Raw genomic sequence first — 15,564 nt, 5'->3', positions numbered from 1 at the left:
TAAAGCGCTGAATGACTGTCGAATGTCCAATGTTGAACTAGTTTCGGAGTTATAGGCCTCTGGTTTAGATGCTCTAAATCAGGGGTATTCAAACCCTACAAGGTCCGGAGCCTACTGGTTTTCTGTTCTACCTCATCATTAATTGCTCCCACCTGGTGTCCAAGATGAAAATGAGTCCCTCACTGGGTTGCAATGAAAAAATGGAGTGGAGCAGGCTTCAAGGTCCAGATTTGAATACTGCTGCTCTAAATTACATATCTTGATGCTCTTGAACACGGCCTGCGTCTTGGCCAATTGATCAAAAGCAACACCCACTATAAAAACACATCACCTGATTGGGCTTGAACACAACAGCATCTGTTTCATAAGGGTGAGTAAGATGTTGTGTCTGGAGTGCAAACTGTATGCTATTTATTTATGTCAATTCAATGCCATTGCTGGTAAATCCCTAGTGAGAAACTATATCTGAAATTTATTCTGGTTTAATTCATTTTTCAGAAAGGACAACGCTATCTTTGGGAAAATGGTAAGAGATTTTTTCATGTTACTAATGTGTGAAACTTGTTTGGTTGATTGGTTTTCTTTGGTAAGAATTATACCTGCTATTCACTGGGCTAACAGTCCTTCAGTCATCCCTCATTAACCATCACAACTTTCCAACTGATTCTTGCTGAAGTAATGTGTTTCGACAGAGGGAGTGCATTTCCATCCATATTGGCCAAGCAGGAGTCCAAATGGGGAATGCATGCTGGGAGTTGTATTGCCTAGAACATGGTTTTCAGCCGGATGGGACCATTTATGAGTCTGCGTCTTCTTGCTTGACTGACTCATCGTTTGGCACCTTCTTCAGTGAAACTGGGGCTGGGAAATATGTTCCCAGGGCTGCCTTCATAGATCTGGAGCCTACAGTTGTGGGTGAGGATGTGAAAGACACTTGTATAGCCTGGTACTAGATTGGTTTGGTTTATCTTGCCAATACTTATAAGTCACTTAGTTGAAGCTGCTTGTATGGAGTTTTAAATATAATGTTGCCTTTTCTCTAACTTTCAGTTATGTCAATGATTTGTTACAGATGAGATCAGGAATGGCCCCTACCGTCAATTGTATCATCCTGAGCAACTAATCAGTGGCAAGGAGGATGCCGCCAATAACTATGCTCGTGGCCATTACACCATTGGCAAGGAGATTGTGGAGTCTGTCATGGAAAGGTTGCGTAAAATGGTGAGCGGACACAAGTTTAGACTCCCTGATGTTTAGCTATTGACACTTGTAAAGGTACAGACCTGTCATGGGGTGGTAGTAATTACACTTAGATGGCATGTCTTGTTTAACTTTCAGTCTGACCAGTGCTCTGGACTACAAGGATTCCTCATCTTTCGCAGCTTTGGAGGAGGGACTGGCTCTGGCTTTGCTTCCTTGTTGATGGAACGCCTGTCAGTGGATTATGGAAAGAAGTCCAAACTTGAGTTCTCAATCTACCCTGCTCCTCAGGTGTCCACAGCAGTGGTGGAGCCGTACAACTCCATCCTGACCACCCACACCACCTTGGAGCACTCGGACTGTGCTTTTATGGTAGACAACGAGGCCATCTTTGACCTCTGCAAGCGCAACCTGGGAGTGGAGCGACCATCTTATACTAACCTAAACCGCCTCATTGCCCAGGTAGTTTCCTCCATCACTGCTTCCCTGCGCTTTGATGGCGCTCTCAATGTGGACCTGACAGAGTTCCAGACTAACCTGGTACCTTACCCTCGCATTCATTTCCCTTTAGTCACCTATTCCCCCATCATCTCAGTAGAAAAGGCCTATCATGAGCAGCTTTCGGTTCCTGAGATTACAAATTCTTGTTTTGAGCCGGTCAACCAAATGGTAAAGTGTGATCCCAGATGTGGCAAATACATGGCCTGTTGCTTGCTATACCGTGGCGATGTAGTTCCCAAAGATGTCAATGCAGCCATCGCCAGCATCAAGACTCGGCGCAGCATCCAGTTTGTGGACTGGTGTCCCACTGGGTTCAAGGTAGGAATTAACTACCAGCCACCTACAGTTGTTCCTGGAGGAGACCTGGCCAAGGTCCAGAGGGCTGTGTGCATGCTGAGCAACACAACAGCCATTGCTGAGGCTTGGAGTCGTTTGGATCACAAGTTTGACCTGATGTATGCTAAGCGGGCATTTGTGCACTGGTATGTGGGTGAGGGCATGGAGGAAGGAGAGTTCTCTGAGGCCAGAGAGGACATGGCTGCCCTAGAAAAGGACTATGAGGAGGTTGGTGCAGACTCTGGAGATGCTAGTGAGGATGAATATTGAAACTGTTAATGCTTTTGTGTAAATTAGTTTTGTCAACAGCTTCCAATAAAGTCTTGTGTATTGTTCATTGGTATCAGTAACTTTTTTTAACACTTCCACTTTGCTTTGGAATTGAACTCCTGTTTGAGTTGCATGTGCCTGCACTGAGAATCACTCAATTATAAGGGTTATTCAGGACCTTTGAACTCTGTTTATCCATCCTCTGATCTCTTTATAAAGTTATTTTGAAAGCTCTTAGCAATCATAATTAGGGTTGGCCTTCCAATTCTCTGGAGGGAAACTACAGAAATGAAACTTATGGGAATCATGTGAATTGCTACAAATTAACTGCGGTCCTATTAGCTTGTGATTTTGTTGGTAATGTGACACCCAGTGCTTGGACTGCATAGAAGTGTTTCTTCACTGACCATTCCTCTTGTGTGGGTTAATGCTAATAGTGAAATACTTTATATCCCACTGTCCTGTCAAGACTCACTGAAAATCTAATTTTCTTGCTGAGGCCCAACTAATGCTCCAGATGCACAGGTTATATCACAATATCCTTGAAGGTGGAAAAGATTTAATTGTACCACAGCTGACCATCATTGAAGAAAGTCTTCAGAGTTGTGCAACTACTGTGAAGAACTCAACTATACATACCTGAACCTGTCTTCAAATACTTAATTACCATGAAGGTAATTTGGACATGTTCAAACCTAGCAAGCACTACTGTACTGGCTAAAAATGTAAAAGCACATGTCAGAAATTGTCAAATGTACTAGCCAGAGAGACTGCTGGCAAGTTTCAGCACAATGTAGTGATTCAATCCTGGGAAATATTGAGAGGATTTAGAAGCGTGACTCAGTGTATGAGCTTGTTTTTTTGTTGACTACAAAACCAAGTGGGTGGACCTATTCACCTTTCCGTAAGCATTAGCAAATGCTATATGCATTCTTCAAGTCCCAAAATCAAGGTTTTAATGATTTATACATTATCATTGAGGGTTCTCTTTTCCCTCAAATACCCTCAGATATGATGAAACTGTTTAAAGAGACAAATGTAGAAACATTGCTGAGTTGATTATGAAGCTGAAGGTTAACTTCTTTAAAGTTTTATAACATGAATTAGAAAAACAGCCCTTATGAAACAATCACAAAACTGTCTCGTCCTAGTCTTTTAGAAAAAGTATTCCAAAAGAGTTGTAAGTACCCTTTTGGGTTCCATGTAGAATCCTCCATGGACAGGGTGCTGTTATGGAAATTTTGAACTAAGGTACATTTGGGAAATGTTTGTCTTTCTATTGGCTGGTATGTAAATCTTTACTTTGATTGTGACATATGTCTGTATAATATCAGAGGATTATTAGGTACTTTGACCATGTTCTCCTGCCTAGCCCAAGAAGGGTGTCAGTCCTTTTGTTCCTTAGGAATATGGCCCTTGGGGGGGGGGGGGGGGGGGGTAAAAAAACAACAGTAAACATTATGTCAGGAAGGTTGGGGGGGGGGCAGCCCTCCCTTTAGGTAAAACCTATGTGACACAAGACAGATGGCCAGCAACTTACCACACCATTTTTTCCTCTATAAATATGAACTGTTCATGTATTAAGTTAGAAACTCCTTGCACAATTAATAAACTTAATTGTGCAATAGCAATTTGTCTCTGTCCTTGCTCCTTTAAAAGTTCTGATTGATGAAATTGCCATCACAGTTCCAACTGAAAAAAGTAATATTCTTTGGTTCTAGATTTTGTTTTTAGGGGGGAAAAAGGACTAAGTGAATTGTGTAGGCGTATTCTGAATTAACTAAAACTGCTTTCAACTACTATGCCCCCCACTCATGATTCAGATGAGTCTTGCAGATTGAGCCTTAAGTTAGAATCCCTATGGCAGTTCAAATATAGATAAATGCCTGTTTTACTGTCAATTGTGATTGCTTTTCTTGTGTTATTCATACCCATGCATGTTTTTTATTGTTGTAAGACAGGGCTCAACTGTAAAAGAAAAAAAGGTCTCAGTTTGATTCACTGTATAAGGTCAAATATTGTTTTGATTGTATTTTAAATTCATCCTTGTTTTTTGCCTCAACTCATCTATGTAAAATATTTCTATACCTTGCTTGAAATTATTCGGTTGATGGGCGGTTACCTAAGGTTGAAGAAAATTGTGGTCTCAAGGATTGCTAATTTTTGCTAAGCATTTTGTTTATTTTTGTTTCTAGTATTGTATATATCCTAAATTGAAACACAAAGATGTCAGTTTTATGCTCCTTGGAAGTATCAGTGTGAAAATATTGAGGCAAAAGTAAACAACTTCTAAAAATTGGGTTATACAAGTGCAATGAAATACCTTCAGCTAATTCTTCATTAGAAAACAACAGACAGAAATCATTTTTTATGTTGTATATGGCAATCAAAACAGAACAGCTTAATATGTAGAATGGTTTTCGTTTCATAATTTTTCCATAGCTCTACAATTATTCTGATAGTTATGATGATGCATCTTGTTTTCAATTACTTATACAATATAATTGCACCATAGTCTGAGGATACAACCTTCATGTTCTGTAATTAGAGTAATGATGGCCAAACAAGGCTTTATTAGCGTTATTTTAGTAGCAGGATATTATGCTGGCAGCACTCAGATTTTATTTATCACAATAGAAGCCATCATTGAAATGTATAAGCCCATATAGTTAACAATCTAGTCTGTAAAAAAGAACAGACAAGAACAACATTGGAACGGACATTAAACATGAAATGACAGACTAGATTGTTAACTATATTGCCTTATACATTTCAATGATGGCTTTTATTTTGAAAAATAATATCTGAGTTAGCGGTGGTAGCATAATATCCTGCTGCTAGAAGAACGGTAATGAAGCCTCGAATGGCCATCACTAAATTAAAGTACAAATGGTCGATATAGGTATACATGAATGCAAAAGACATTTGAAATGAATTCAAATTTTTCACATAATACATTTTGATAGATTTTCTATTACTAAATAGTATGTGAGTATGTAAATACATAACATTTCAAGAAAAACTAACAAAACAGCTAACAAATTCATGAATATAAGAAAGCAAACATTCTACAATATTTGTTTGGCATATTAGAAAACAATGACAATACTGCAATGTGGATACAATAGTTGAGTGAATTATAATACTTTCAAATTGAATTAATTTGCTTAAAGGCAATAAAATATGATTCAGACTAATATTCATAAATTGTCTCAATCTCAGATCAGTACCGGTATTTACAAATCATCTCAGAGTTAGTATCCCTGTGTCCATGTAGTCTTATTCATTATGTTCTAAATGGCTAATATAATTCGAAATCAGCACTCTTGTTAGCGGCATTGTGGATGCGCACCCAGGTTCCCCCTGCCCATGATTTATAATCTAAGAGGCAAAGCTGATCCTAAATAGCCTATCCTATTCTAGGACACCTTATGAATACAAACCCTGATCTGATGTCATGATTTCAAAACTTTAGTATCAGAGTAGCTTCATTCAGAGCCTGTGTAATCATGCCAACTCCTAATTAGTCCCTGTCATGCAATTGAGTTGGTAAGAGCACAAGCTGAGCTTGGATGATGGTCACCGCAATGGGCTAAAGCTTTGCTATTGGGCATGAAAAACATGTTACAAAATAAAATAATTGTTTAACATCACTGCAAAATATCCACAATTACAAGAAGATAGTTTTGACAACAATCAAAACAATACTTATGGGTTATGGTCATATCAGAAGCAATTGTATTGCAGAGTTAATGTATAGTAGAACCTTGTATTGAATTAAGCCAGCTTTTAGATCTGAATATTGCTAATTTCAGTTAGATAGCATTATTTAAATATTCTCCATGCAATGCATCAGACGGCATCACTCCTCCATAATGCTTGCCCTTCAGTATGCAAGGTGGAATCATCACACTGATCTGATGTGAGGCACTGCATGTAATTGTAATAAGGCGCTAACAAAATCACCATAGAATGTTGTAGTGTCATGTTACAGCACAGATGTTTTTAAATTGTAGTCTAATGACTAATTCTGTGTAAATGCATTACAATGTCAAAACCCCAGTTTGGGCAAGAGTGCCAAAACAATGCTTAAAACCCTCACTGACAAAGTCAGAGTGTGACAGACTCACTGACTTTCTGTATGATAGAAGTGGAAATTAGGACACACTTTTCTGTAGGCAAAACTAAAATACAATCAAACATTCTGGGGGACTTTTACTTCAGTTACACATGTTCATAAATTAGCCTCCATTCTATACTTTTAAAAGGGATCATTTGAAAAAATTATTACCCCACAATATATGGCAAACTGAGAACATTCTAAAGCATCTTACAATGATTCAGTCTACACCATGGTGTTGTTTTGTGCAATGCAGAAATGAAGACTGTAGCATGTTGACACCTTTTAGACACCACACTCACCTAAGCAATTAAGTCAAACTTGAAATGTCAGATATGTAACATTTAGAAATGCTCACTTACAACCATTTCACCACAATGTCATAATGATGGTGGCCTATGTAATAATAAAGATATTTTCTATAAAAAACATGTTAAAAATATTGTAGTTAAATGAATGGACAAATTTAAACATATTGAACTAAGTTTTAAAATCCATTATTATACGAGAAACTGATGGGCTGTAAAAAATTTACAATTAACTAGAATATAAATGTATAGTATGAATTTATTAACAGTGTGGCCTTTGTGCTCAGTAGAGCATTTTACCACTTCCATGACCTTCTTTTACTCTTAATAATAATAATTATCAACCCATCACATAACGCACCAGGTAAGTAGTTCCCAGCACACTTCCCCTGAGAATGGAATAATACCTGAATTAATTTGCAAATAGCTTATGTTGAAGTAGGGACATGAACTAGGGACGTTTTCCTGCACAAAGATTAAGCCAGGTAATGACCTAAAAGGCTATTTCAATGTCAATTCTCTATTGTTAACCACTAAGCATGAGGATCTTGCTCAATATGGAAACTGAATCATATTGTTCAGCTGGACTCCAAAACATAGTTCTTCACCTTCCCAATTATAATCATGCAATACAGTGAAAGGTTTGCCTAGCCCTCTATTGTATTATGTTCATCCATTCAGTCTATTGAAATTCACAGGGACCAATAAAGGACATTCGAAACGATACGTTGTTCTTACAGCATCCTTGTTTACATTATTACAATAAGATTTTAAATTCATAACTGGTATCAGGTGGGTTGTTTTTATGCATTGTTCTGTTCTTATAGAGATACCATTCTATATATATATATATTTTTTCAAACCCCAGTTATAACTAGGCAGTTCAGCTAATCAACTGAACACAGTATCACAGGTTTTTGTAAAGTTTACTTTTTTTTGTTGGAAGAAATAAATCAGATTGCTTAACTATAATTTTAAATAGGAAGAGGGCAGATCTTGCATTTAAAACTGACTAGAGAAGCCATTCATATCCAAAATCCTAACCATAACCCCTACTCTTAACCTAAACTTAACATAACACTTACCCAGCATATATTACTAATTGTTTTTTTGAGTGAAGATATGAAAAAATCGTGTCTACTTCCCTGAACACACATTTCATCCTTCAGGGCAGATCAGAAGCAAACAAACAATGAGGACATTTTAAAATAATAGTTAAACTAGAGTCACATTGATCACTAACAACAATCCAGCTCTGAACACCAACTCACAAAAAGTAGTTCTGTGAATCCCAAAGAAATACATTCAAATCCCTCAAGATTTCTCAATAATGGGAGTCATGCCAACGTAGGTGTCGCAATTTTTTTCATCACTCTCCTTGTTGCACACAGGAGAATAAGAGGTTTTCTCCTTTGTTGTCATCTATGTATGGAGAAGAAATTAGAGGGAGCGAGAGAAAAGTTATAGAAAGAGGGATAGAAAAGTACATTACTTACATCAAGACACATTGGTCTAAACAGATTTTCAGAATTGTTATTTTTCAGATACACAGCCATGCATAAATTACAGTCATGCATGACTTGGGTTGCACTTTATTTTGAGTCCTGATGTCCATAAATGCTTTGTAGGTATTTTGTTGTTAATATTACCATCTGTTGATATGAGACTGCTTGCTCAGTCAGGGTTAGGTCTAGAATAAGGTTTAGGGATCAAATTAGGGAACAGGTTAGGCTTAGAATAAGGGTTTAAGGATATTATATTACTTAGATAATGGTAGACAAATGGTGCTCTGCTGAGCATCTACAGGTGGACAGTCAGGACAGTCAGGACTCTCCTAATAAAGTGCATAATGAGCAACATGGCAAACATCATCCATCTTTTAGGTTTCATGATAATATGACATGCCTTCTATTTAATTAATTTAACCTTTGTAGGTTATAATTGGTTTATCTATTCTGGCTGCAGAATAAATTAAAAAGTTTCCCCTGTGGCATTTTCAGCCTTGTTAAAGTAGAGTTTTGGTCCAGGCCAAAACCTATTCTTGCTTATGTGATTTTGGCATAAATCTTGGTGCCCTAACTGCTGCATATTAAATAGAGAATTTGAACTCTGCCTTCCCACAGAAGCACAGGTCAGTGGTACCTTCTCTTTGCGTTCACGGATGATAAGGCCAATGAAGACAAGCAACAGGACGGCCCCCAGACCAACAATGATGAGAGGAAAGTTGGAAACCAATGTCACCATCAGCAAAAGCTTATGAAGCTTTGCAGCCGACACGTCATCAATCACAACTGTCTGAAAAAGGGGGAGCATGACATATCAGTATAAGAGTTAATTTAACGAAATCAATGGAAGTTTACTATCTGGGAGTGTCAACAGAATGGTCTTAACTTGAAAGAGTAAAAAGAAAAAGGAGACATTGCGCATTTGTTGTTAATGCTCAAAGTATTATTATTTTCTTTTTAATTTTACCCTAAAGTAATATGTTTTTGTGGAGGAGATGGGATCTTACCTCATTGATAAACATGACAGGAAAGATGGTCTCATTCAGGAATTTGGTTTTCCTTTTAAACAGAACAGATTGCAAGACAATTATTCAAAAAAAGAAAGGAAATAATATAGATAAATATAGATTGAGCCTAGCTAGTTCAACTTTGGTGGTGGTTGGAAACTGGGAATCACTTAACAATGGAAGGAAACCATGAATCATTTAGACATGTGGTTGTAACTGTGTAACACTCACGGGAAGCCAGGGATTCTGTTGATAATGATGTTGACCTGGGCCCTTTTACTGGCACGAACAGGAACACCAGTGGTCTGGAAGAATAGACCAGACACTTAAAGAGGCTCGTGAACAGCTCATGTTCACTGTATATGTACTCAAAACAATATTTATGTCTAGGTCTAGGTAATTCCCTCAGCAATTAGAGCCTGATAGATTGGGAATTTAATTTCATCCTTTACAACTGGTGTGATTTGCTAATCCACAGATGGAACACTGGGTGGTGCTACAATGCATAATAAAGTGAATGATCGTTTGTACAACATTGCAGCCCCATAGCATGAACATCAGAGGGCTCGGTATACCGGGTTCAGGTCCAGGTAGGTCTGGTGGTGTTCTCGCACAGGATTTAATCCTTCAATGGCATTAGAGTACTTCTTGTCTCCCAGGTAGAAATGAGGAAAGGAAGCAACCACAGGAGCACCTGGAAAGACAAGTTTTTTTTGTAGGGGAAAGTGGGGTAAGTTCAGCCAATTTTTTGTTGTCCCATAGAAAAGGGGAAAAAAGACAGAAACAAAACATCTCTTATTTCAGGATGTCCCCTGTCAAGTGAAATGACAAGAAACATTCCACCCCTATGACACAGGGCTATGAAAATACGATTGCTGACATAAAGTTCTGTTCTGTGGCTCAATTTGCCCCAGGGTCGCGGTAAGTTGAGCCATCTGGGAATAAATAGAACAATTATTTATTTATTTTTCAAATAAAAACCTGAACTAAATTTCATATCATTTATTCATTTTTCAAATAGGATTTTATAATGCATTCTCCCTTTCCAAACGGTCTTGTTTATTTTCTTAATGATTAAGCTTTAGCAATATACAAAAGTTATATATAAATATATAATGTTTTAATTCTCTGAATGTTTTAATGTGTGTTGGAGGTGAAGCAATGTAAAATATTTCAGTTAAATCAGGGTAATTATTCAATCTAAGTGACAGTGACCATAGTGTCAAGGATAAAACTACAGTAAAAACTCACATATCATATACTTCTGTATAATTGCAGATATTCAGTCACATTTCAATTGTTTTTGAAGAGAACAAAAAACTCCCACACATTGTTTACGTCACTTGCAATATCAAAAAGATTTAATAGAAACATTTCAGTATAAGGTCCTTGTACCGAAACATTGTTTCTATTAAACAGTGTGTGGGAATATTTTTGTTCTACTGTGGTTGGCCCTTGCTCTACTCCAAAGCACCGGTCGATCTGCAGGTGTGCAAAAGTTTTGGTTCTTTTCATTGAAGAAAAAGTTTACATTTAATCCCTCAGTTTCTTTTGAAATTTCAAACATTGTAATGAGGACAGTTAGGAAATTTGAATACTTGATGGACCTATGGTCCATTATAGAGGCAGGTGGGGCTGAACCGTGGTATATGAGAATTCTGCCTACCACATTATATAATGAAAATCAGCTAATCAACTGATATTATGCAGTATTCTTTAATATTTTATTATGATCTGCTCTATGCATTTAGACACACAGCTGTGGATTAAAAGAACAGACAAGGAACCAGACAAATTCAGCCGGCCTATGATTAGAAGGGATGAATGTTGTTGTCCCTGGCTGGTTTAGATTTGTGGTTTTCTATGGGGCAGACAGTGTCTTTAACCATTACACTTTTTAAAGAGCAGGAATGCAACTTTTACCTCAGCCATTACATTTTTGCTGAAATAACATGGACAACAGAAAGTCTATCAAGGGAAGGGTACTCTTGTACAAATATTAATGTAGATGGCTAGCTAATAGTTATACAGCCTACGTATAACACAAACTACGACTCCAATCACTCCATGGCTGCTTCGTTTCTTTAGAAAACAATAACAAAAAATCTGTCATGTAATCGGTCATGTAATGCAATTATCTACCTAAATACAGTTATGCTCAAAAGTTTACATACCCTTGGAGAATTGGTAATATATGTACCATTTGTAAAGAAAACATGTGTGAGCTGGCAAAACAGGTCTTTTATTTCTTATGGGATTCACATTCAACTGTAGTTCATAACAGAATGGCAGAATCATAAAACAAAACATGGCAACAAAGAACTGACCCCTGTTCAAAAGTCTGCATACCCTTAGTTCTTAATATTGTGTATTGCCCCCTTTAGCATCAATGACAGCGTGCAGGCTTTTGTAATAGTTGTCTATGAGGCCCTGAATTCTTGCAGGTGGTATAGCTGCCCATTGGCCTTGGCAAAATTCCTCCAGGTCATACAAAGTCTTTGGTCATCTTGCATGAACCGCACGTTTGAGATTTCCCCAGAGTGCGCTGCTTTTATGCAGAAGAACGCAAATTGTTGGCCAGTATTTTCTGATAACATGCTGCATTCATCTTGCCGTCAATTTTCACAAGATGCCCAGTGCCTTTAGAGCTCACACCCATCCAAAACATCAGTGAGCCACCACCATGCTTCACAGTGGGGATAGCATTCTATAGGCCTTGTTGACCCCTCTCCAAACATAGCACTTATGGTTGTGACCATAAAGCTCTATTTTGGTCTCGTCATTCCAAATTACAGTGTCCAAGAAGCTGTGAGGCATGTCAAGGTGTTGTCGGGCATATTGTAACCGGGCTATATTTTGGCATTGGCGCAGTAAAGGCTTCTTTCTGACAATTCAAACATGCAGCTAATTTTTTTTCAAGCATCATCATCATATTGTGCTCCTTGAAAAAAACTGTCTTTTTCCAGCCTGTATTTCTCCTGAAGTTACCTGTGGGTTTTTCTTTGTATCCTGAACAATTTTTCTGGCAGTTTTGGCTGAAATCTTTCTTTGTCTACCTGACCTTGGCTTGCTATCAAGAGACCCTCAATTGCAATTTAAAAAGCCACATGTGTGGAAAATGCATCTTTAATTGCCATTGCTGCCCCCGCGACCCGGCCCCGGATAAGCGGAAGAAGATGGTATGGTATGGTATGGCCATTTTCACCTGTGTGTCACCATGTGTGTCACCATGTGTGTCTGTAACAAGGCCAAACATTCAAGGGTATGTAAACTTTTGATCTGGGCCATTTGGGGGGATTTCTGTTATCATTATGATTTAAAAAGGAGCCAACCAACTGTGATATCAAATGGCTTCATATGATCACTACATTTAAATAAAATATTTTTTTGCATGATCAGCATTATTTTCAAAATATATGCCACATTTTCACAGTTTCTGCCAGGGTATACAAACTTATGAGCACAACTGTATATAAGACTCATTGTATTACAGAATGGATATGTATTGTTCTGCAGTGATATTTCTGAGACAAAACTTAAAATATCTGAGAGGGGAATTGAACTGGGGTCAAAATATTGAAGGTTGGGGATATTCCCAGTTTCTCTGGTTTTACTATTCATAGGTATGTTTAAAATTAACAGTTTTGTTTCATTCTATAAACTACTTACAACATTACCCCCAAATTCCAAATACAAATATTGTCATTTAGAGAGTATTTATTTGGTCAAAATAACCAGAAACATATGCATTGTTTTTAGACATCAAATAATGCATAGAAAACAAATTCATATTCATTTTTCAACCAAAAAATACTAATGTTTTTACTTAGGAAGAGTTCAGGAATCAATATTGGGTGCAATAACCCTGAATTTTAATCACAGCTTTCATGTGTCTTGGCATGCTCTCCACCGGTCTGTCACATTGCTGTTGTGTGTCTTTATGCCACTCCTGGCACAAAAATTCAAGTAGCTCTGTTTAGTTTGATGGCTTGTGACCATCCATCTTCCTCTTGATCAAATTCCAGAGGTTTTCAATGTGGTTCAGGTCTGGAGATTGGGCTGGCCATGACAGGGTCTTGATGTGGTGGTCCTCCACCCACACATTTATTGACCTGGCTGTGTGGTATGGAGCATTGTCCTGCTGGAAAAAACTATTATTTGAGTTGGGGAACATTGTCAGAGTAGAAGGAAGCAGGTGTTCTTCCAGGATAACCTTGTACTTGACATGATTCATGCGTCCTTCACAAAGACAAATCTGCCCCATTCCAGCCTTGCTGAAGCATCCCCAGATCATCACCGATCATCCACCAAATTTCACAGTGGGTGCGAGACACTGTGGCTTGTAGGAATCTCGAGGGCTCCGTCTAACCATTAGACGACAAGGTGTAGGGCAAAAATTTTACTCGTCAGAGAAAACGACCTTACTCCATTCCTCTAGGGTCCAATTGTTATGGTCTTTTGCAAACTTCAGCCTGGCTCTTCTTTGCTTTTCATTGATTACGGGCTTTTTTTCTAGCTTTGCACAACTTCAGCCCTGCCCCTAGGAGCCTTTACGAACCATCCTCGCCGTGCACTTCATCCCAGCTGCTGTTTGCCATACTTTTTGTAGGTCACTTGATGTCATCCTCCGGTTGCTGAGTGACATTTAAATGAGTTGGTCATCTTGGTCAGTGGACAGTCGTTTTTTCACCCTCTGCCAGTCTGTAGCTTTGTTGTCCCCAATGTCTGTTGCTTGACCTTGTTCTTATGAACAAGCCATCTTTGACATTTTCAGGCTGGAAGCAACCTGACACTCACTGTATCCCTTTGCCAGTAAAGCCAGAATTGAACCCTTCTTTTCCTCACTCAAAACTTTTGTTTTCAACTCTTTTGTCATGCTGAATACTTATTTTTTATTCAAATTACCTTTGAGGTACTACTTGCACTGTTTTTGCCATCCAGCTGGTCCTATTGCAAGAGGATAGTGATGACCACAGCAATGGTTTTTATACTTTTCCTTTAAAACTAGATTTGGTTCAGGTAATCACCTAATCAAGTACCACATTAAGTAAAATGAGGTGTGCCTGTGTTGGAATTTAACAGACACTAAAATGGAATGGTTGCCATACATGTAGAGATGCTGATATAAGAAAAATTAGGAGTGGTCCAGAGCTGTATTTGATTTAACAAGAAACGATTGTAAAGAAACAAATGTAAAGAAACGACTTTGACAGTCAAAAAAACAATGAATTGGGTAAAACAATCGCATTTTTTCTGTAATTAGGGGGCCAAGCAACGAAGTTGCTGGAACCCTCTTATGTTTGTATGTTTTATTATTATTATTATTATTAGGGGACCAAGTACCGTAGGTACGGTACCCTATTATTTTTGTTGCTTTTATTATTATTATTATTATTATTAAGGGACCAAGTACGGTAGGTACGGTAATGGTACCCTATTGTTTTTGTTGGTTTTATTATTATTATTATTATTATTATTATACTGCTTGCAGCTATATTTATTATTATTTTTCTCTGGGCCCATTTTCAGAGCCCCGTAACCCGGCCATATGTGGCTCAATTTGCATGAAACTTGCATGAAACTTGCATACTTGAAATTTGCATACTTGTTGCCATGAGAGGCCTGAAGGGCCTCAGCCATTAATATATCTATACACCCCATGGTGGCGCTGTAGCACTTAGTCAAATGTTGAAGGTTTGAGCATGCTTATCTCATGAACCAAATGTCGTAGAGTCATGCAGCGAAGTTCCATACATGCCCTCATGTTAACCAAATAAGTCTCTGGGGTCTTTCAAATTCGCCCCTTGGATTTTCCTCCATTTTGAATTTGGTGAAAACTTGTTAACGACATCTCCTCCGAGACCGCTGAACGGATTTGCATGCCGTTTGGTGTGAAGGACCTTTGAACCATTATCTTTAAAAGTTATATAAGGAAAGTTGATATCTCAAATAGTATGGCTGAAATCAGTGAATGAAATTGAGCTGGGTGGGTCTATGAATTTAGAAGTCCATTAATCCCAAATGGAACATCAAACAGCTATGAAATGAAACACACTCGTAAATGTGTCTGTCAGGAATGGACAGAAAAAGTCCCATACAGAAACACCTCTTGGGGGCGCTATAAACATCACCGATGTTTCTCACGATTTTGCCGTTAATAGAAACACACTTAAACGACATCTCCAACAAAACCACTGAACAGAGTTGGTTGACAATCAGTGTAAAGGACCACTGGACCCTTGTCTTTAAAAGTTGTATAAAAAAGTTGATATCTCAAACAATATGGCCTCCATTAAAATTTTTGTGAAAAACTTGTT

The 15,564-nt window shown here is 38.0% G+C and overlaps 2 protein-coding genes across 3 annotated transcripts in view; one reads left to right on the top strand and one right to left on the bottom strand.

Annotated features, from left to right (window-relative positions):
* The first annotated feature begins 343 nt into the window (after window positions 1-343).
* On the top strand, window positions 344-2,374 carry LOC105008555 (tubulin alpha-8 chain). Of its 2 annotated transcripts, XM_010867879.3 has the most exons (5): window positions 344-370; window positions 499-526; window positions 693-915; window positions 1,073-1,221; window positions 1,339-2,374. In XM_010867879.3, exons 2-5 carry the CDS (start codon window positions 524-526, stop codon window positions 2,305-2,307), a joined length of 1,344 nt encoding a protein of 447 aa, XP_010866181.2. In that variant the 5' UTR covers window positions 344-370; window positions 499-523; the 3' UTR covers window positions 2,308-2,374. The 2 variants fall into 2 exon arrangements, with proteins under 2 accessions (XP_010866181.2, XP_019900824.2); XM_020045265.2 differs by lacking the exon at window positions 344-370 and having other exon boundaries at window positions 509-526; window positions 677-915.
* A 3,578-nt stretch (window positions 2,375-5,952) lies between these two features.
* The window catches only part of LOC105009609 (lysosome membrane protein 2), an 80,268-nt gene continuing 70,656 nt past the window's right edge, over window positions 5,953-15,564 (bottom strand). Inside the window, exons 8-12 of the mRNA XM_029125088.2 lie at window positions 9,823-9,941; window positions 9,479-9,552; window positions 9,248-9,299; window positions 8,878-9,030; window positions 5,953-8,157 (exon numbers count right to left, since the gene is read on the bottom strand). Of these exons, the coding sequence (XP_028980921.1) occupies window positions 8,050-8,157; window positions 8,878-9,030; window positions 9,248-9,299; window positions 9,479-9,552; window positions 9,823-9,941 (506 nt within the window). The 3' untranslated portion in view covers window positions 5,953-8,049. The remainder of the gene's footprint in view (window positions 8,158-8,877; window positions 9,031-9,247; window positions 9,300-9,478; window positions 9,553-9,822; window positions 9,942-15,564) is intronic.

The sequence above is a fragment of the Esox lucius genome, chromosome 14 (genome assembly GCF_011004845.1).
Source record: "Esox lucius isolate fEsoLuc1 chromosome 14, fEsoLuc1.pri, whole genome shotgun sequence".
NCBI lineage: Eukaryota > Metazoa > Chordata > Actinopteri > Esociformes > Esocidae > Esox > Esox lucius.
The sequence above is the reverse complement of the archived record's forward strand: the minus strand, read 5'-3'. Positions and strand labels throughout refer to the sequence as shown.

Bases quoted from the DNA above. Each gene is read 5' to 3' on its own strand.
- LOC105008555 (XM_010867879.3), top strand. The intron at 916-1,072 runs GTGAGGATGTGA...GATTTGTTACAG, and splicing joins TCTGGAGCCTACAGTTGTGG to ATGAGATCAGGAATGGCCCC. The intron at 1,222-1,338 runs GTGAGCGGACAC...TTTAACTTTCAG, and splicing joins TGGAAAGGTTGCGTAAAATG to TCTGACCAGTGCTCTGGACT.